Here is a 22,379-nt window from a genome sequence, read left to right as displayed (position 1 = left end):
GAGAATTCAAACACAGTGGGCAAGCTGTAGCTTTCTTTTACTGTTATTATTCTGTTCAATTCTGCCTGATTGATTTTATGGAACAAAAATACACCAAGAAGAAAGAAGGAATATATTTACATAGAATATGGGCAAAAGTTTAGGAAATTACATTTATAGAGCTTAAAATATTCCTTGAAGTTATCAATTTATTTATACTTATCTTTGAGAAATCATTATGCTGGACAATAAAAAGATAAACATGTTGGAGGAACAAAATCAAACACATCTTTTGAAAAAAAATAAAAAATGTGCTCAAAATAAATTATATCTTTCAGCTTTCTCCAGATCCCAATGTTTTCCTAAAGATAAGACATGTACACGTTTCAGAAACAAAATCAGTTTGCATTAATAGTATATAGAAATACCACAGTAGGACTTATCATACTAGGACACTGGAAAATTAGAGTTGAACCTTTCTGCTGTGGAGAGGACATTATCAAGTTCAACAGCACACTAGGGGGTACTTCAGAAATCTCTAAGTACAGGGCATTTTAAAGAAATACAGTATTTAATACAGTAAAAAACCTGCTTGCATTGGAAACTGTTTTAAAAGGGACGTGCACAGATTTAAGAAGTTATGTTTTCATTTATACATTATTTTATCATAGAAAATAATATCTAGGGATTAATATAAAAGTATATGTTCCAGAGCTCTCTCCTCACTAAAATGTCTATGTTTATAGAAGTAGACAAGAAGAAAATATATCTGTACCACTAGGGACTACATCAGAGGACAGAATTAGCCTTAAAAACAGCAGTCTTCTCCAAAGTCAGGTCTAAACTACCAATTACTACCTCTGTGCTTGGTCAATAAGGTTACTCACCTTTTCGCATGTTGCAGTCAAAGACAATTGTCTGTGTTTAATCTCCCTATCACATAACATTATATGGAGAGGGAGAAACACAGTCTGTGCATCAGACACTAGATTGAATCAGTGCTGCATCCACGAGGCAGGTAACATCCAAAGCATGGCTCTGCTCTGATAAAAAGTGAAGCAACTTTCTGCAGAGTGCCTTGCAGCCAAGAGTAAAAGGTAGGCTGCTCTTAGGCTAATGTCAGCCTTCTGAACATGGACTTTTTGAGGAAACTGAGAGTGTCAGTGTCATTTAGATAGTCCTCAGAGCTTGTTTTGGAACACTGCTGAGCATGTGACACAGTGAGGCCACTGCACTGTACTGTAGCGCAGTGTGTGAGTTGCCACCACTTGTCCCCACAAGAACTTCCGCACATACTTTCATATTCCCAGAGATGCTCTGCTATCTAGGCCTGCCCCAAAACACTCCTAAATCTCTCAGTACCTCTTTAGTCCTGCTCATAATAAAGCAAGCAGTGGGTCTGTCCCTGGTCTTTCTTTGTCACAGAGAGGGGAAATGAAAACAAAAAATACCAAAGTCTTCATACAGAGCTATACCAGACAGCCAGCTAGCTAGTAAGAGTATTTTAAGCTTCACTATAATCAGTTGTGGATTTTTTTTTCTTTAGGAAAGTGATAGATGAATGAAGTAAAAAAAGATTAACAGAACAGCCTACATGCCAAGTTTAGCCAGGTCTACGTAACTTATTGCTACCCTTTGAATACTGCCTATAAATTTACTATTTGCAAACATGCGCATCTCTACATCTCTATTTCAGCCAATTCTGTCACAGCAAGACTGGCTTGTGAGTTGTATATTCAAAGTAGTATTAGTGACAGGAGTCTGTCCAACAATTTAAAAGAAGCAGGAATCTATATGTGTATCCCTGTTAAGAGTATTACCACTTAAGTACAAGTACATATGAGCATACAGTGCAAATATTTAGCACAACTGATATTTTTTCCATTGTGCATGATTAGAAAATGCAGTAGATGACCACTGCTGCTCAACATTAAAAACAGAATGTTAAGATTTTACAACACGAAATCTTGTGAACAAACTCACAGTGTTCTCACAAAACTATGTGTGGAAAAAAAAAACACCTTGATCCAGTATTATCGTCAACGTACTTTGGAAAGCAGGTTGGGAATGAGCTTCCTGCCTATGTCTGGATGTTTTTTAGGTAGGAAAATTTGGCCAGATTATGCAGGTTGCAACATTAATCAAGACCTTGTCTTTATATTTCATGAAGACGACATTCTAGAGCATTGGCTCAGGATGAAGAAAAACCACAACCTACTAGAATCAGCTTCAGAAACAGGCTTTTTTCAGTGCTTAGATTTTCAGTAAAGTAAAGTCACATCTGACTGCATTCAGTTCATGGAAAAAAGAGGAAAGTCACACACTGATTCCGTACAATCATAAAATATTTCAGCTTTATTAGACAAAAAACAGCTCTGAGGTGCCAAAAAGTCAAAATAACAAACAAACAAACAAAAAAACTGGAAGAGACTGTTACATTGCTAAGCACACATCAATTTTCGCAGTAATTTAGGTATTTTGGAATATTTTGTAGTATTCTTCTAGCCAAGGAGTACATGGGTCACAGTCCACTGAAAACTGAAATGGCGACCTACTTCTAATCATGTAGCATTGCTGAAGAAGCTAGAAGATAAGAATGAAGAGCAGTGCAAAAAGAAAAAGGGTGCTCATCTTCTCCCTGCGATGCCGCCTTCTCTGCTACATTGTCAGACTGTTAAATAAGGGCTAATACTAGTTTATGTCATGTATATGGGTAGACTGGCTGCAAGAATGGAGTGATAAGGCACACAACTATTCTTTACTGCAAAGAAGCTGGAACATCACAGCCATAATTTGGGTGACATTGTGCCTGAATCTCAAAAATCTCTGATGACCATTTCTACTGAAATGTACCTCCATCCTGCCAATTCTTTCAAGCTCCTGCTCAAATACGGCTATAAATACATTGGGTAAACATAAAAGCCAGTCATATCAGGAATTCTTCTCACTTTGACATCACAGCGTTTCATTGATGCAGTGTCCCCAGGAATCTCTAAAATCTCAAAGTTTGAAAAGTTCCTCTCATTTTTCACTTTAACTACCAATGTACTGAATGTTTTGAGTTCAAAGCGAGGATGATCCAATTGTCTCAGTTCATAAAGAAAGCATTAACCAGCCCTGAGTGTGTTAATTTACATAACTCTAGTCATACTAAAACACAAAAAAGCTGTATAAATTCCAGAAACAATCAACAAAACTCAAACTTTCCATTCCATGTGAAAAACATAATACAGAAAAATAGTCTCTTTTAACAGATTACAAGAAAAGAAAGATATTGGAAAAATGATATAACACCATCAGTCAGAGCAAAAAAAACCTCCTGGAGCTTGAAAGTGCTTTCCAACACAAATAAAATACAGCAAAAGGGTCACTTATAAGAAGAAAAAAAACAAGGAGAAGGAGGGAGGGAGTTTTAGGGAGAAAAAGAAGAAAGAAAAGAATTAATTCCTTGTACATCTGAGAAAGAGGAAGGCGATTATTTACTTCCAAAGTGTTAAATTGAACTAGGTGAAAAATTGATCAGACTTCTCCAGACTGGGAAATACCCTACAGCAATTATTGATCAAGAGCAGTGAATGTGCTACAGACCACATTTATGCACTATACACGCACACACACACACACAAAGGAAAAGAACAAAAGTGCATTTAAAACATATTTAACTTCAAAACACACTCTACTGCTGACTTAGTGATTGCATGAGTTGTTGCAGGAATGTGTATGAAGATAGATTATTTGCAAGCAAACATACCTGGCTAGATTGAATGCATCATCGATCAAGCCTGCTCGATCGCTGACAGAGATAACCTATGAGGAGCAACCAGAAAAATGGAACCAGTTAGGGTGATAAAGTAATGAAAGTTCACATATCAAAGCAGATTTTAGGGTTGAGAAGAAGAGCTTACCTCATGGTTCCTTGTCAGCTGATTAATCAGCAGCCTCCAATTTCTAATATCATAATTAACTCTGAAATAGCCAGTCTGGTTGATGTTCCCCAGCAACCAACCTGCCTCTTCCAAAGCAGGAATTCTGTGGTGTTCTGGAAAGAAAGAAGAACATGGGAATGGGACTTAGTTTTATCTTTAAAAATTCTAAAGATGTATTTGTTAAATTCTGTCCTTCTTTAAATATTCATAAGTTAGGAAGATTAACTTACTAAGCTAGTAACATAAAACTAACAAAATTATTGGGGTTAATATTTTTTTTTTATCTGTACTCATAGAGAGACACTAGTTGAGGCTCCTACAGAGATCCCCTGCCCACAGAAATCTGCAAGGGCTCCTTTTTCTGGCTACTAATATTTATCAAAGACATGCCCATTTAAATCTGGTACCTGATGCTAGCCATGCTACAATACATGCTTTATACAGTTCTAGTCATTCAATGGATTTGCTACATAGAGAGATCAAACCTGTGATTTAAAAAAAAAAAAAAAAAAAAAACACCTAAACTGTTTCTGCATTTAGTCAATGACACTTTTATTATTGGATTTTCCAGTTGTGTAGTTTCTAGCTAACTAACCACTGAGAGGCTCTCTGCTAGAACTATACCAATTAACCTTGCATTTATTAACCTGCTCTTCCTCTTTCCCCTCTTTTTAAGTAATCACCTAGGGACTGAAAGCGTATATTCCAGTACTTTTACAAGCAAGAATGTAGCCAGTCCATCACTATTTGCAGGACTAAGGATGCCCACAACAAAAATACACTGAAATCACATCACATGCTTCTTTCACTACAGGACGAATCATCACGGACTGGAGTATCAGACATCTATGTCTCTTGAATGATCTCTCAATTTAGTAAATTAATCTAATATAACTGATTGCGAAACAACTCGAAAAATTCAGCAATACCTTTTTTCTGCTATAATAAAACTAGCATGCATGCTCCTGACAAAAGGAATGGTCTCCTCATGAATTTCAAAAGCAACTAAACAAAAAAAACCAACAAATAAAACAAAACAAAACAAAAAAAAACCAAAAAGCCAAATTTGTTTCAAATGTAATTCCAAAAGGAAATTGTTTGTATGCTTCAATTCTTCGAAAGTAACAAATGGAAAAAGACAAGCTTACAATACGATCTTAACAATTCAAATACACTATCTCATACCTAGACTTACTAAAGAAATGAAATTGTTTACAGCCTTTCTTGGAAAAAAAAAAAAAAGTAATTTCTGAGGAAATAATAGATGATTAGAAATACAGATAAAAGTTATGGTTCTCTCTAGACTAAATAATAGTATCAAAAAGAAACAGCTATGGTATAAAGGTGCAAAATATGCAGAAAGCAATGAGATCCAATTCTAAAAACACCAAATAATCTGTTTATCTTTAAATTCATGGAGCTGTTATTCACATATGAATTCAGAGTAAAGGCTGAAGGATTAAAAATGGAAGTCTTCTTCTCATCTAGGTAGTCCTAACATCATTAAAATCTCTTCAAAATATCCTTCATTGAAATATTACGCCTAGGAAACTCAGTTGTTGCCTACTCAATTTAATTTGTTACTGTTCTTTTAGGGTTTGTCTAACTGATTTGCACTAGCTCAGTCTAATTATACAAATGATTGAGAAAAAAAATAAACATTCTTTTATTTAGTTAAAATATTTACTTTATCCACTTAGTTACCTTAGATAAATACCAACATAGTCTTTATATGCTGAAATAAAACTAGTTGAAGGAAAAAAAAAGAACAGAACTAAGTCCCAAGAATGGCTTGGGTTGCATTAAATCTCATCTACTTTCAACCCCTATACCACCTCCCACTAGCCCAGGTTGCTTAAAGCCCCATCCAGTCTGGCCTTGGTTGCCATCCTACAACTCTGTATGATCACCAGCCTTGAAAAGGGCAAGCCCAGTGTTAAGTGGAGAGACATAGCTAGCTAAGACTAGAAGGTACAGAGTAACTAAACTGTAGGAGGATCTGTAAGAACTCACTACTGGGGTATGCCAAGCTCTACCCTTCCAGGAGTAATAGGGCATCTAAACTGTACATATACGGCTCTTCAGCTCAGAATTTACAACCTGTGCCCTGCAGACTCCTGGTTTCCAGCATACTCAGTGTATAAACACTAAGCTGCTACTGCCACAATCTGATTTGGAAGAAGATTTTAACATCAGGTGCCTTCTCTTCCACAGAGGTTTGTTAAACACTGGGCTGCAGCTCAGTTCTAAAAAAAACTCTCTAAGATTGTTGAACTGAGGTTGTTCTTCTACTTAAATACATTGAATACTGGACCTGAAATCATAATCACCAGCTGTTCACGTCTAGCCTCCTCACAAAAGACTCAAATCCTGGTTCCTGGTTTGATTGTATAAGATTTAATTATTTTATACAAAGAAAAACACACGTAGACAGTCTGTAAAAAATAGTAACAATTTACACCGGAGTGCTAAAAGCACTTCCTTATAGAGGATTTGATTCAAATAACTGCTATAAAACAGACAGAGAAAAAGGAATTTGAATCTGGATCTACCCCTATCCTATTTATTATACCCAGAATGGTGCTGTGAATAAAGTCTATCACTGTTAAACCTCAGCTATGTCCTGAATCAAACTATTGGATTTCTTAAAAGCAACAGCAAAAATATCCACTTCTTTATCTTGGAGAGGCTGCTGAGGGAAACAAAAACTTTTAGAATATCCCTAGGTCTTCAGGGGTATTGTCTTGTGGAGTCAAGAGGAGACTGTTTTTACATGGCAGAAATTCGTCATGTGCTAATGTTGTGCTGTTTTTTGTCCACGTTTTTCTACTGCAAACTAGCCTTTAAATGCCACCATAGCTGGAAAGAACTACTTGTGACTGGATGATCCCAGCACCTCTCCGACAACTAAAAACCTATCAAAACGGCTATGAGCACACAGTAATTCATTCAGGGTAAAAAGAAAACCAAAAAACAATGAATAGAAATTTCCAAGATCAGATGAAACACATACTTGTATTTTTTCTCATTTCAGTATGTGCATTGTTTTGCACGCTGTAGTAAGGAAATCACTTTTACTCTAATACAGTACTGAATTATACTTGTCAGTCAAACATGAAAACTTCAAAAAAACCTATCTTGTAAATAACAGCTGTGAAACTCCTCCAATACATAGAGCTTTTATGGAGAATGGTATCATTTCAAAGCCTGATGGCATTATTGTTGTTTTGGTCAGTTTAAATCCAAGCATTACTACTTGCTACTATTTTTTGATAAGACCACTCAAGTGTTGACCTCCTCCTGAAATATGGGACAGAAATCATTCATGCCAGTCCAGTTCATGTAAGCAGGTGGTTATTTTAAAGGACTGCAGAATACATGTGCTTCTTATAGTTCTATATAATTTACTGAAATTTGATGTTTGAATCTGTCAATCCTCACGCCTTCTTATTCAAAAAAAAAATCTTTCTTTTGGTGATTACAGCATAGAAAACTTCCATCCACCTGGGCAATTTCTCCATTTATCACAAACACATTTATTAGTTTCCCATTTAAAGTATCACAGTTAGGGAAAAGGTAGTCATTCAGCATTAAACCCTATATTAAACCATTCACGACTTCCTAAACAGTAACAAAGATTTCATTTGGGAAGAAATCTATCTTTGATGGCTTTGGTTCACCTTTTAAAATTCAATCTTAAGTATATATACAGTATATCAGTTTAAAGGGATTTGTTTTTAATCTTCTTCCATCAAAAAGTGTTTTCCCATGACCATGTTTTGCGTGGATACCTCAGAAAACAGCACTTTTAGTTTTGCCTCATATATACATGAAATATTTAGATGGAAATAGTTAATTTTTACAACATCTATTTTGAAGTCATAAAAAGAAAATCTGTTAGGGTCTGATTCTCATTTTCTCTGCTCTGGAAGTGTGAGGCAATCCTCCAGCTGGTGCTAACTTCAAGTGGCTTGAAGTTCGATTTCTCACAGCTCTCCAGCAACTTCCACTCCATTAAAACCAGCAGGCATGATGGAAGCCTGCTCCTCCAAACAGCAACAAGAGGCAGCACTGGGTGAAGGGCACCTTCTGCAAGAAATTTCTGCCGTGCTGACAAGAGCGTGGGCTAAACACTACCACTTCAAGTGTTTAGACTCACAGTTGTTATTTTAACTTTTCATTTTATACAACTCTTAGCACACTGGGAAATTGGCTTGGTAGAATCACTATTGATGGAGCAGACTCCATTTTCTGGTAAAAATAACTACAGAAGAATAACACAATTTCATGCCAAGAACAGCAAGTGAAAATTTTCTGAGAAAATCTTCCATAAGGAATTTCATCACAATAACGGTTTTTGATTTGTTTGCTTTTTGGTTTTTGTTCTTTGTGTTTGTGTGTGTGTGTGTGTGTGTGTGTGTAAAGATACTGATATTAACTAAAATCTGCAAAACTTTTTGCAGAATTCATACAGAGATTCATAGAGAATTCAGCTTTTCATACTCAGAAAAGGTAAACCAGAAAAAAATATTCTTTCACTTGCCATGTTGCCTTAGTTCCACACTGAAAAAAATACTTTAGTATAGTGAACTCTATAGTAAGCTGATCATACCATGTACTGTTACAATACAATCATGTTCTGTTTCACATAGTCTTACCTCAGACTACCCTACCATAATTTAACATTCCTACATAGTGGAACAGCTAACACCTAAGGTGATGCTACACAAGTGTAAGTAGCAGTTTCATGTTAGGATCTTCACTGTGATAAAGGAATAAAAGTTGGGACAAAGGAATTAATTTTTTCCTCATCCTGTCAAAATTGTGCCAGTATTGTAGGTAAGTTGATACTTGCTGATGTCCTGCAGAACATTCTTTCCTCCATCTCCTGGCAATCCCGCACAGATAATCAGAGAAGTCTGGATGACTCATTTTACCAGAGGCAGAGAGGTCTATCAGAGAACTGCCTCCCTCAAACATTACAAATGAGTCAAGGTACAGGAGGTGAGAATGGAAAATTCAGTCAGCAGCATCTCCCAAGTCTTATTTCCTAGCTGGAACCTGACTGCCAGAGTACTCATGCCCAGGAAACAGCAAGTATGCCTTAGTCCACAGCTTTGCTTTCCTAATTGAAATGCATGCTAGCTAAGCCTCCTCACTTAAGACATGCCTATGCTTCTCTTCGATATGCAGAAATGTAATGGGTGGAACTGTTCTTTCTCACTTAGTACTCTTTCAACAGAATGGCCTGAATCTTCCCTTAAGCCCTGCTTAAGTTGTCTTGTGGAGACAAGATGAAAGCTGATTCTTCACTGTTTACCTACTACACCTCATTACAGAGAATAGGAAAGAGGGCACATATTTAGAGGAAACATAAACAGGCCCTGGACCTATGACAGAGCAGAAGTTCATAACAGTAATAATTTCCACTTTAAACTTCAGTGTTAAGGGATCATTTTATTTCTTTTACAATACTGGATCTTGAAGAAGGTCAGATAAATTTGAACTGAGTGTCTGTATTCAATTACACTCACTTGAAGAGCACTGTGATTGATTCCAATCTTCCAAATGCTCTCTGGAATGCTTTGTTCCACCTAGGACTTGCATAGCTGTTCTTTGGCTGCTCTTTGGAACAACACAAAAACATGTATGCTCGACGCAACAGAAATTCTACAGGATTATTCCTTCCCAGACAAATCAGTCCTGAAAACTGCCCTTTCCAGTCTCACAATCCCTTCCAGATCCTCACAAAAGAAACATACAAGCTGCAGAAATCTCCTCGAGTGCAACAAAAGAATCTATAGCTGCCCCAATATATAGTAGCATACACAATGAATCAGATACTGAGCACATGTAGAGACATACTTACTTATCGTTTTAATGTTGAGAAATCCTCCAAGTGAACTAGACAAGAACAAATATAAGCAAGACAACTACATCCTTGCTATACTCATCAGTTTACAGTCTCATTTTAATGAGATGTAGCAAGTGAGAAAGTAATGATAAAGAACATGGACAACGGCAACAGATCACAATGACATTGATCTGCTACACTGGAAACTGATGACTTAGAAAAGTTCCTCTTTAATTTCTATATAGCAGCCACACCAAAATGATTGCTCACACTGGCCATCACAAATTGTTTATTTCTTGAACGCACTCCAATAGGAGTAAGTAGATCTTAAAGGAGTGGGTAGAGGTTTTATTATCTTGTTCCTTCTCAGCACTCTGCAAGCAAAAGGCAACTGTGCAGATAATAGTGATACACTGAACTTTCAAGGCAGGAGTGAAGGGAAGGAGGCATCAAGGAGGCACCAGGAGTACAATCTAATGAGATGAGCTGAGAAGATCAACCCTCTCTGAAGTCAATGGGAATCTTTCTATTAACTTCAAGCGAGTTCAGTTAAGTCCTAAAGGACAAGAATGGTCACTGAAGGTCATTGAGGCAGACTGTGAAAGATCAAAGAGGTTTCTCAAGTATTCCTAAGGTGTTCACATAAAGAAGTACAGCCAATGCAACATAATTCTGCAAAGCAGGACAGCATCTTAGTACACTTTAACTAGAGTATGTTTCCCAGTTAAGAAAAGCACCTGGTCCCAGGCACATTTTGAGACCATTACATCAAACATGCTATATTCTAATGGGCTGCAAATGATTAGGGCAAAGGAGCACATACCTTATACCACTAGAAGGTTGGTTTATTCAGATTTTTACTAATCTTACACCATTCATCTCTGCTTCTGCTTGTTGCTAAGCACTACGTGACTACTACCTTTTGATGATTTATAAAAGAAAGAAAGGAAAAACACAGACACACACAGGTTTGACACATTCCTCGCTCCAGTTAAATATCTGTTGGAGGGAAAGCTTTACAGCCTTTTAATTTTACAAGAAGTAGTAAGTTCACTCTTTATAATTCATTGGGGACATACGGCTATTTCTTTTCCCACCCTTACACTCATTTTACTTAAGTTTTCACATTTGTTTCCTCATTCACTCCAATTCCAGTCCAAAACTGTCAGCTGATGTACCATGAACTACTAAGGAAATAAATATTTCATGAAATTTTTACAGTGGGATTCCTTTTTTCAGATGACAAAAAACCACTGATATCCAGCCCTAGCTGTTCTCAGGACAGTAGCTATTATGATCATGTAAGAATTGAGAAGGGAGAGAATAAGCTGTAAGTGGAATAATGCAATTTCAAGGTCCAGCATCTGGTTATTTAATAAGAATACAAAATATTTTGGCAGATCAATAAGGAAATGTTTTAGCAACAGTAAATATTTCTTAGGCCTGGTTCAGACCATGGATTGTAGTTACAAAATGACAGAAATGTAAATGTTTTGCATTTACTATGTCATACTTATCAGATACTTTGCTACAAGAATATTACATTTAACTTTCACAAATCAATAAATTGAACTGCATTCATCAATAATTTGATATGTATTGCTAAATACAAAATATTTAGCACTTAAGTACACAGTACTATGTAAAAACTTTTCACTATACTGTCTAATTTCTGTAATAATATAAAACTTGCTTTCTGTTTATCCCTCATTCCTCCTCCCTCCCTTCCCAATACTTCCTTAGTAATTCATTTCAGGTAGCTGAAAGTGGGTGCAGAGCAACTAAACAATTATCTAGGATCAATTCCAAAGAAACAGTTGAGGAAAACACAAGTATGCTTTATGAGATTCCACTGGGAGGAAAGTTTAGTTTTACCTGATTTGTTAGACACCCATATAATTGCCTCTGATGAGATGTGGCTCGTATTTCCTACTGCAATTGTTAATGGAATCTGCCACAAGTAGCTGCAAGACAAAGGAGGGGGAATCTAAGAACAAGAATACTGAACTGATTCTTCTCACAGCAATCAGGGATCATGTCAAAGAAATCAAAACACAATTTCAGTAGCAGTGTAAAGATGTGGATTCTAACAAGTTATTTTGATTTTGAAATGCATTTGCTAATAGCAGTAAAACAATGAAAAAGTCATTCTTTTTTTTAAAAAAGGTATTTTACATTTTTCACACACTATCATTATATAAGGACTTTTTTTGCAAGGCTTTCCTAATTTAACAAAAGAATTCACAGAAGAGGAAATAATGATATCCTATAGAATGAAGAAACCTTGTTACATTTGCTTAGAAAGAGAGAACTCCCAGATAAAACATCCTTGGATTTACAGGGACTTCAAAGTTTAATAATAACATACATATTTAGCAATTTCTTAAATAGGTATGATGGGCTTTTATAGCTGCTGGTTTATAAAAAAATGAACAGAAACGATTCTCTGCTTCTGTGCACTGTTTGTTATCACTGATGTGTTTACAACCTGGACAAACATGCTAAATGTGAATTTGGAGATAAGCTGGTATAATCACAACCACAACTTCCATCCAGGGTATCAATTTTTTTCTCATTTGGAATAAATGTTATAATTTACCTAAGTTTTTTGTAACATATTTATCTCAACAAACAGAAATTGACTGTATGAAGCCAATCTTTTAAGGCAGATGGAAAAGAGGAACCCTTGCGTGTCTTCATCATTATCTCTACTCCCAAACTACTGTGAAAGAACAAACACCTCCCTTACAGGGCTGCTTTGTCATTTGGTGTACTGAAGGAAGACACTCAGTAATGGTTTGTGTGATCCCTGTATCCAGGGAGTACATCTCCATTAGCAAGGCAGCACAGAAAGAAAATCGCTCCAACTCAGATATCGCTGTAGATTACTGCTTAGATACCAAGTAAGTATATCACTTTAGACTGACAATTAAAATGGTGCAAAGATGAATGGGGGCAAGTTCTTGATGTCTACATCAGCTTCCCTCTTGTCATTACTGCAGATAGCGTACAGTACCTAAAAAATTAGGTTTGCCCGCATCTGCTCCACTGAACTGTATGAACTGTACGTGCTACCCAACTGTGCCATAACTGGAGTCAGAGTGTGCTGGTCTGCAAGGATTGTGCCTGAAAGCACACCTGTCGTTTACTGCTGGAAATCACATGGGTCATGTCACATGCAACACTGAACTCCTTCTGTGCAGATTCAAAGAGAAACAGGAGACTTCTACAATAATTGCTATTCTCTCCCAGATTTCATCAATAACACAATGATTATTTGCTTCTGTTATTTCAAAAACCATATCCAGCATGAACTTCCATAAATGGGTAACTCTGCACATTTCATGTGCACACCGTGAGAGCAGCCTTGTTCTGGGAGCTTTGGCGTTCAGATCTTGGGGTCATGTCCCAGTCTGGCATCATCTCCAAGGATCTGCCCAGTGACCTCCAGGCTGAGTCTTGCTGCCACCCCATGCCTGTCCTGCTGCCTTGCTGGGGTCTTGGCTCCCACCAATGCGTTCACAAAGAGCCAACCCTCACTATGCCCTGATTCCTGCCTCCTCAAGCATAGAGTTTTGCAGCATGCAAAACTGGACTGTATATGTCGAGAAACAGTTTTCAGTACAGCAGTGATTCAGCAGAGAGGGGGAGATATTTGGAAAACTGCACAGCTGAAAGAGATATGAGTGACAATGGAAAGAAAACATGGCATTTATTGCCATATGGGAGAAGAAAAAAGTCTCAAGTGATTCTGGGTTATCTGAATATAAGTATCATGACACACTGGGAAAACTAATAGATTGATTGATGCACCAAAGAAATGCTTTATGTGAGCACATGCTCTGGCAGATACTTTCTAGATAATTAAGCTACAGCATCTTAAGATGCTACTGCCCACCCATCTCTTCTGCTGGAGATTACCAACCTCTATAGCACAGCCAGCAGAAAAGAATGCCCACTGGTGCATTCTCTTCTCCAGTTCTCAGTCTGGAGTCTTCACACAAAATTAGCTTCATTGTTGACCGAACTACTATTTTGGACTCAGAATTCAGCTAATTGGGCAAAAAATGCACTCTGTTCTGATGCTTCTTTTACAGTAGTAATAACTTCTGGGTTCAATAAGTGAAGGCAGTCAGATGTTGTAAAGTGATGCACTGGAAAATATGCACTTCTCTCTTAAGCAGCTTATACCTTACTAGACACCTATAGTATATTAAGACTCCATCTTTTCTAGAAGTATTTTAGGAAATATATCATATTTAAAAGCACACACAGTTCTCAACAGTTAGGTCTCAAGAATGAAAAAGACACTGGCAGACTACGATCAAGAAAAATGAGGCAAAAATGAGCACAAAGCCAATAACTCATGTGAAAGGAAAGAAATTTGGTACATAAGAAATTTGAAAGAACTGCATTTGCATGGTATTTTTATGACTCTTGAGATAAAGACCTACTGAAAAATTGTATACTACTAAATAAAAGATACTGAGAATTGCCTACATTGCTGATTTAAACACATATAAACATATACAGATAAATGCGTACGAGTATATACACAGACACTCATAATTTTGAGAAGGAACATCATAAAAACATATTTTTTGTACACTGCAATAACTATGCAGAGTAGAATTTTAAACTACTTTTGATTATTGTGTTACCTCCAATTAAGGAAACTCCCACAGCAATCTCTAAAAGATTTTGCTATGGAATTGGAGTCACACAAGCCACACCTTCTCAGAAAATGTGTGGGTTTAGTTGGCAAGATCAGCATTGGTAGATTTAACTTTTATATGCACCTCATCAAGATTTGGGAACTCCTAATATTCTTGACACTCCTCAGAACATCTAAATCTCATCTTCTTGGTTGTTGATTTACCCGTGGAACCACAGATTTCCTTTCAATGAACCTCTCCAGAAGCCCATTTTTTCCTCCTGTAGTGCTGCTGTTCTCTACATGTTTACCTGCTTTTTCCTTCCATTCATCTTCACTCTCAGAGAAACTTCTACTACTGCTGCAGAATAATACTTAACTCACTATTTTATTTATATGTCACAGAGATGTATCTGGCTCACCTGTCAAGTATTTTTATTAGCATAACTTCTATATGCCATCTCTGAATGATCTGTGTGGACTATGTTCTCCAAGTGTGACTTGGAAAAAGATAACTTTTTTGCAGATTTACATTGGTATTCTTGTAACCTCTTCTCTTGTTTTGACTGTGAGTAGTAAACATCTTTTGATTATTCTGTTACATTCCAGGAGCAAAGCCATTGTCCTGTATGTATGTACAAAGGCTGGTCTGAAAGTAATGCCTCCTATTTTATTACAATGACCCAGAGGCAGATGTTAGTGGTATGGCAGCAGAGGGGCACACTGACAGAATGGAGTCTGACATGGAATTGTATATAAAGCAAAGGTGTGGAATTTAATTCCTCCATGAGGAAAAAAACTGCATTTGCTGACTTTCATTGATACTTCAGAACACTTATGGAGGCCAAACACGGGATGCGAGCATAGTGAGGTGTGGGGGGTGAATTTCAGCAGTGGCAACAGCAATGTGAAAGACAAGCCATGTTCTGGACAGCTATGCATATTTTTATAAGTGCAGCATGCAGATCATTGTTGGTGAAAATGCATTGTTAATGGTGGTGGTTATGTTTAAAAATAGTGCTTTGTAGCTGAGAATGTGCTCTATCGAATAGTTTTATTTTGCTCTTCGTATCTGTCATAGTTTTCATGGAAATAAATAGGAGGCATTACTTTCAGAGTAACTGACCAGGGCAAAAAATGATCAGTGTTCTTCATTTTGCTGTCTGCTGCCTGCTCTGACAAAACAATTCCAATCTTGAAGTAGTGGGATTGGAAAAATCCATGTGGTCTTCCTATTCCTCAAAAGTACATCTGCAAGAATTGGATGTCTGTCAAAGTAGCACAAAGTGCCTGGGTGAAATGAAGTTCAGAAATGATGCATCCAAACTGCCTGAGACGCTGCAGGGCTTCAGAGACATCTGTATATAATGCCCCTCAGGATAAAAACTGGATTGCCTTAACAGGGAACTCAGTGCAGATTTCCCAAATTTTGAGGAGTTAAGGGTTATTTCAGAAAATTAAGGAATTACTTCTAAGGGTGAAGGAGTCATTTAAAATTTGAATAGATACTTTATATGAACTGTGTTGTACATAATACTGTTCAGTCATACAGGAAGAGATGGAGGAGAGGGGAATGCTGTTAAAAGGTAGTATAAAAATGGATACAGGATAACATTCACAATTAAAGAGAAAGCACTGGTACCTTTTGTATTTTTGGTAGCATCATATCAATACATAATATCAAAGTGTGTTAGTATTTTGTTAGCATTTTCATTTAGCTTACACAATAATTCTGGGCAACTTGCTTCATTTAGCAAAACAAACTTGCAGATGCCAAGATGCACATAATATCAGAGGGTAAATAATTATGCACTGGATTACAAGATCTTTTTTTCTTTAGCCTTACATTGCGACTATATAGCCTGTATTGAGGTATTCTGTCTTCTTCAGAAAATGATCATATTTGTCAAAAGATCCTGCTTATGCCTTGACTTCCAACAGATAAGAACTGGGATCCTTTTGTGGGTAAATTTTGAGACCACGACATATTAAGCAAGCATGTTTCAGATTCCTGCCTGTGATAACTGGCAAATTTGGATTTTCAGTGGAACATTTAGTTAGATTCTTTGTAAAGAGCTATGCAAAGCTTAAAAAGAGCAGTAGTTCACTTCATCAGCTGACGAAACAAAGATCCTAGGTCATTAAAGAAGAAAATAAAAAGTTCCTGGATTTTCAGATTTTACACATCTCTTCAACTATTTTTCCACATTAACAAACAATTTTGCTGAGATGTAAACCCATATGCTTTCAAGAGACATCTTCCCAGCAGCAGATCTCCACCCACTGCCTGTAATGAATGTTGCATTTTTCTGATGACATTTCTTCTGCTTCCCCCAGACTCAAAGCTAACCAAAGAAGTTCAGTTGCTCCTAGTCATTACTCACAGAAAAATAAATGTATCCACTCAATATTTAGAAGTCTATTATCACTGGCTGTATTATAAAGAGTATACAAGTAATATAATTGCTTTACATAAGCAGAACTTTGTATGATCTAAAATACTACCACAGAGTTTAACTAACCTGCTTTCTGAATGGAAGAGAAAGTGAAAAATCACATCTTGGGCTTTTACAGAATTATACTCCCTAAAGCCATCTCTTTTTCTGGAATAAAGACTCTGGGTTAAAGTCTATTCTATTGTTCTATATACAGCAACTATACTTAACGCCTTTTGTTGATCATCTCTTTGTGTTTTTTTTTTCTATATATTATACTCTTTTCCAGTTTAGAAAATCAGACTTGTCATCAGTGTTTCTTTATTCTTCTACCCTAACATTTCTTATACATTCCTTTCCTGGAGGCATTCAAGGCCAGGCTTTGTGAGGCTCTGAGCAACCCGATCCAGTGGGTGGCAACCCTGCCCACAGCAGGGGGATAGGACACAGCTCATCTTTAAGGTCCATTCCAACACAAGCCATTCTATGATTCTATAATTCTACTGTTCTATGTTTCTACAAGTCTACAGCAATAGTGATCACTGTTCTATTTAGTTGCTTGATGGTATCTACTACAACTTCTTGATCTCCTCCTTGAGGAAGAACAGTTTATTTTGAACTCATCCTTGAGCATCTAAGTTAGGACTGTTTTTCTCACGTGTATCATTGCTACACTCATCAACATTATTTCACCTGTCATTTTATCACCATGCCAACCAGCACTGAGGGATGCTTCTTCAATCTTAGTAATTGCCTCTTGTTTTCACTCTCCTCACAAACCCCATATTACTGGAAAATTGGCAGCTTATTCTTCCATGGCCTTTATCAATTAAAAGCACCAACTTCAACATGGTTTTCTCAAGAATTTCATGTGTTATTGCCCTCCACTGATAAATTTCAACATTTAATTTCTCACTTTTTGCATTTTTTCATAACTGGGATCTTTCCTCTTATCCCAGAACAGATTACTTTCTCCAGGATTTTTTAATGAGAGAATTGGACTTTCAAAAATAAATAAAGAACAGTTAAAATTACAAGAAGCCAGATCTATCTAGAAATAGAAGATACCTATTAATAGTTTTTGATTATATACTTAGAGAACCAAAGGAAAAGAACCATGACAAGATAGAAAAACAGAACAATGTATGGACTTCAGAGAAAAACACTATTTTTTAATAAATCTAACAACAGAAGAACAAGGGACAAAATTAAAATCTTATGCACGAAAGTATATTATGTGATCTTTCTCCTAGCAGGATATAGTAAGCATAATTATTTTAAAGAGCAGGGACAATCAGAAAATTTAAACATAGGATGATTTAGGTGGAAAAGGACCTTAGGAGATCCAACCTTCTGCTCAAATGTGCTAACAGCACAGGAAAGCAGAGTTCCACTGCAGCTAGAACATATGATCAAAGGAAAATACAAAGGCTATACTTTCAGCTGCACAGCATGAAGTCAGTAAGGTCCAAATTTTCAGATGTGGCAAATGAGTTACCATCTGCTTATTTTCCTAATCCTTCCTATTGTGAAGCACATACAGAATGATGTTCAAAACAAGCTGGACATCAAAATCTGTATGTACCTTCAAACAGCTTATTAAGCTGAGAAACAAAATTCTGAATTGAATCTCTATCTGAGATTAGTAAAACACAAATCATCTATCTTCCATCAGCTGTCCTAGAGAAATCTCAGCCATCATTCTGCTGTGACTTAGTTTCTCTGAGTTAAATTGAGTTGTGAAAGGTAGTATTACTGAGTTGCCAAAGCATACCTGAGCTGCCAGGGGATGTGCAAGAAGGCACAGCACCTAAGGATGGTCCTGCCCATGTAAGAGACAGCACAATGTCAAACGAAGGTGCCTCAGGGCACCTCCAGTGGCACCAGTTACCTGCCCAAGCAACTGAACTGGCCTGTCCACCTGCTCAATGTTGGTAACTTCATCTTCCACAATTAAATGTAAGTTTCCCCGAAAATGGCAAATTTTCAAAACAAACCATTTCATGAGAAAAAGAAGTCTTCAACATATATTTTCAGTGATAACATTTAAAATAGACATTGCTTAAACACAATCACTGTTTTAAATAAAAATTACCAGTTTACTGATTCAAAATCTTGGCTTGAAATGATGCATTAAAGGAGCAAGATAAAATAAAACTGAAATGTAAGGTACTGAGATTACAGAATTGAAATGAATGTTCTAAACCATTTTCCCTCAGTTTTTTGCTTTGATTTTTGTCCTGATTCAGTACAGGGAAATGTTTTGATATATTGAAAATTTCTGTGGGATGGGAATCCATTTCTTGCTCATCTACAACACTAACTAATCTTTGTAAAGTATTTTGAGAACATAACAATCTAAGATTGAAAGATACGATTAAAGCTATTTAACACAGAGATAAAGCAAGGTATAAAAATAATTTAGAAATATAAAGGATAAAAAGAATATTTGAGAGTAAAACAGGCTGGTTAAGACTCCTGCCTCCTTACTTTAACAACCAAATCTTATTACCCAAAATGCCTGTCTCTTCAGTTAAAGACAGAACTGGTACATCCAAAGTGGTTGAAGCTGAAATAAGGAGTAAGGTCTACTTGGCATTTGTTTCTCATTGTCATCTCTCCAAATGGAGAGTGCTCAGTTTTCATACGTGCAAAGCCATGATGCTTGGGTAAGCAGTGTTGAGTCTGAGAGGGCAACACCTCCCAGAGTGGTCTTTGCCAATAGTCACAACTCTTGGAGTATATTATGATGCTGACAGGGGCATTTCCTACAGAGGGAATACCTTGGTAGCCATCCACATGAACTGTTAGTATTTCAGAAAGAAAAGAACACAAAAGCCAAGAAATGAGAAAATGTGACATTTTGAAAGCAAACAAGTCTTACAGAACAAATGGAAATCCGAGGCTTAAAGATTGATATTTTTATTTCAATTGCATATTTGGCTCATGTGCAAGACAGGCACAGATAACAGCAGGAAGAAGAAGCATCCAACTGCAAAGCTGCAGAAGTTTCTGACTAATAATCTGGAAACCATTGTAAAAATAAGGGACAGAGAAATTTGATAACTTGTGAACTAAAAGATGGCATGTCGTTTGGACATTACATTGGGATAGTAAAAACAGAATAGAGAGCTCTTTTTTTCTCCCTTCCTACTACTGTTTCTATTACCAAGGCAAAAGAAGGCCACAGTATTATGCAAATTTTGAATATTAAGATAATGGAAAGTTGAAAGAAAAATTGTTTAAGGGAAACCTGAAAGCACATTCAAGTAACCTATGAAACTACGAGCCTTGTTGCTGTGACACCTGGAGGCATTTATTACTAGGCAGAGAGCACAAATAGAGGCAAGGTGCTAAGTGAGAAATAACTAAAGCTGTTCAACAGCATAACAGCTTTAGAGCTTCTGTATACAGAAAGAGATCACACATGAAGCAGAATTCAGCAGTACTGAGGTAAAATTTTGTAAAGCACTCATTCTAGACAGATAGTTGTGGGAAAGGCAATTTAAAACATCACAGAGATTTTTTCAGATTGTTTATACAGTAGAACATCTAATTCAGTAAAGAGTATTTCAGGTTTCAGGGGAAGCTCATGTGAATATCACGTAATTTTCCTAAGTGTGATTCTATAGTGCGTTTGTTCTGTTTAATGGAAAACGAGCTGATGATACATTCACACTGTGAATACCATTCTCATAAGAATGTAAAGATTTCATTAGATTTAATACGTGCCAGCAAAGTAATTGCAGGCTGTGCCCAGAGGCACAATACAACAGAAAAGGATTTTATACCCACTCACACAAGCATTACACATCCTACGCTGTGCCAGAGTGTCAAGGGATTCCAAGAACTCAGCACGGATGACAGCAGATAGGAAGGGAAGGTAGCACTAACTTTGTAGGAAAGACAAATGAAAGATGAAAAATGGATAAAGGATAACAATTTGAAACAACTGAGTACAGCTTGGAGCTTATTTACCTGTCATCTGGACATGTCCAGTGTTAACTCCTATGTTCACGGCAACAAGAAGTAAGTGAAAAATAAGAAGTCACAATTAGCCATTTTGAATTCTAAAAGTACATAGGTTTTACTAACTGAAGAAAGCCTGCCTGTGTCCGAATTGAACAGGACTTCCACAATAGCAGTGGATGAAAAGCTTCTGTTTAAAAAGACATCAATGAATGAAGATACCGGGACATGATAATGGTGCCACATTAACTTTGGGATGCATATCAATAATTTTATGACTTGAACAAAATTGGGAAAACATGGTGCTAAGGTTGGGACTCTTTTCGAATTAGAAAAAGATTGCAATAAGAGGATTGAGGAAGAGTTAATTCCAAAATTATCCTGGCCAATGCTAGGCAAACGTAATTCCAGCTTCTTAACAAAAGCGAAGGATACTTGCTGCAAATCATAGGGCTGAAGGATCTCAGTGGGCTCACCCACTCTCTGAGTTCAGAAGAGTTACAGACCTCAGTTTTTGCACAGTACCACAAGCTATGAATTTTATTAGATGTGGAATTCATTGATGCTCCACAGATGACCAGAAATCAGTAGCTGGGTACAACTACTTTTTCCATTTCAGATGGAAGTAAAACTTGAGGATTTGGAAGGTATTCAAAATTGTGGGCCTGTTATCATTTGAATATAAATTATACTTATCTCCATGCACGATGGTGACTACAGATCATATTTGTAAGCTGGAGAAATACTTAAAATTGCATGACAGGATGAATAAGAAGTTTATATTCTAGTCTTGAAAGATGCTAGCAATTTCTGATGGTGAGCCTCTTTATTTGCAGTTCTGCCTCAATCCAGCTGCTAATTTTATATATTCTTCTATTATGTATGACTTCATTTAGAAATTCATGTTTAAAAATGCAATCATATTGGTATAATGTAAAATAAGGCTTGACTGTTGTTTCCAAGAGAAACTATTTCTAGGATAGATAATGGATTGTGTGCTTTTTTTTTTTTTTTTTTTCCTCTCTATTTCTAAATACAAAAGTATGGAAGGAAAATGATTTTCAGTGTCAGTATGGTATTGCTGAAAACACCAAACAGATCATGTGTTTTAATACTATCACTGACACTAGAATTAATCTGTAGACAGAGCAGTAATTACTATGTTTAAAAGCAACATATTGGAGATGGAGATTTTGTGGTTCTCCTTCACATTGCCATAGACATAATTATTCCCGGATTTTACAAGAATCTATGGAATACTTTTCAGCTATAAATGAGTACTACAGTTGGAACAGGGAAAACAATCTATATTCTTCAGGATATTTAAGTCAAATATAATTCCCTTACTAGTGCAGTGAAATCAGTAATTCCCACACATAAATGTTTCAGTGCCCTTAGCACTATCATGAAAGAACCCATGTGAGTCTCTGTGCTTTGAGATCGCCTTGTGATAAAAGCACACGTATTCTGTTAGAAAACAGCTGTGTGTCTTTGGCCATCCTAGATAAACCCTACTCTCCCTTGATAACTATTTAAGGGTCAAGGTAATTTAAATGAGTTTC

At 36.6% G+C, this 22,379-nt stretch overlaps 1 protein-coding gene across 1 annotated transcript in view; it reads right to left on the bottom strand.

Moving 5' to 3' along the window:
* The window catches only part of TRHDE (thyrotropin releasing hormone degrading enzyme), a 216,505-nt gene that overhangs the window by 42,859 nt on the left and 151,267 nt on the right, over positions 1 to 22,379 (bottom strand). Inside the window, exons 10-12 of the mRNA XM_085221385.1 lie at positions 11,635 to 11,723; positions 3,885 to 4,018; positions 3,731 to 3,786 (exon numbers count right to left, since the gene is read on the bottom strand). Of these exons, the coding sequence (XP_085077511.1) occupies positions 3,731 to 3,786; positions 3,885 to 4,018; positions 11,635 to 11,723 (279 nt within the window). The remainder of the gene's footprint in view (positions 1 to 3,730; positions 3,787 to 3,884; positions 4,019 to 11,634; positions 11,724 to 22,379) is intronic.

This window comes from Meleagris gallopavo, chromosome 1 (genome assembly GCF_905368555.1).
Source record: "Meleagris gallopavo chromosome 1, MGAL_WU_HG_1.1, whole genome shotgun sequence".
NCBI classification, from domain to species: domain Eukaryota; kingdom Metazoa; phylum Chordata; class Aves; order Galliformes; family Phasianidae; genus Meleagris; species Meleagris gallopavo.
This window is presented reverse-complemented; position numbering and strand designations above follow the sequence as displayed.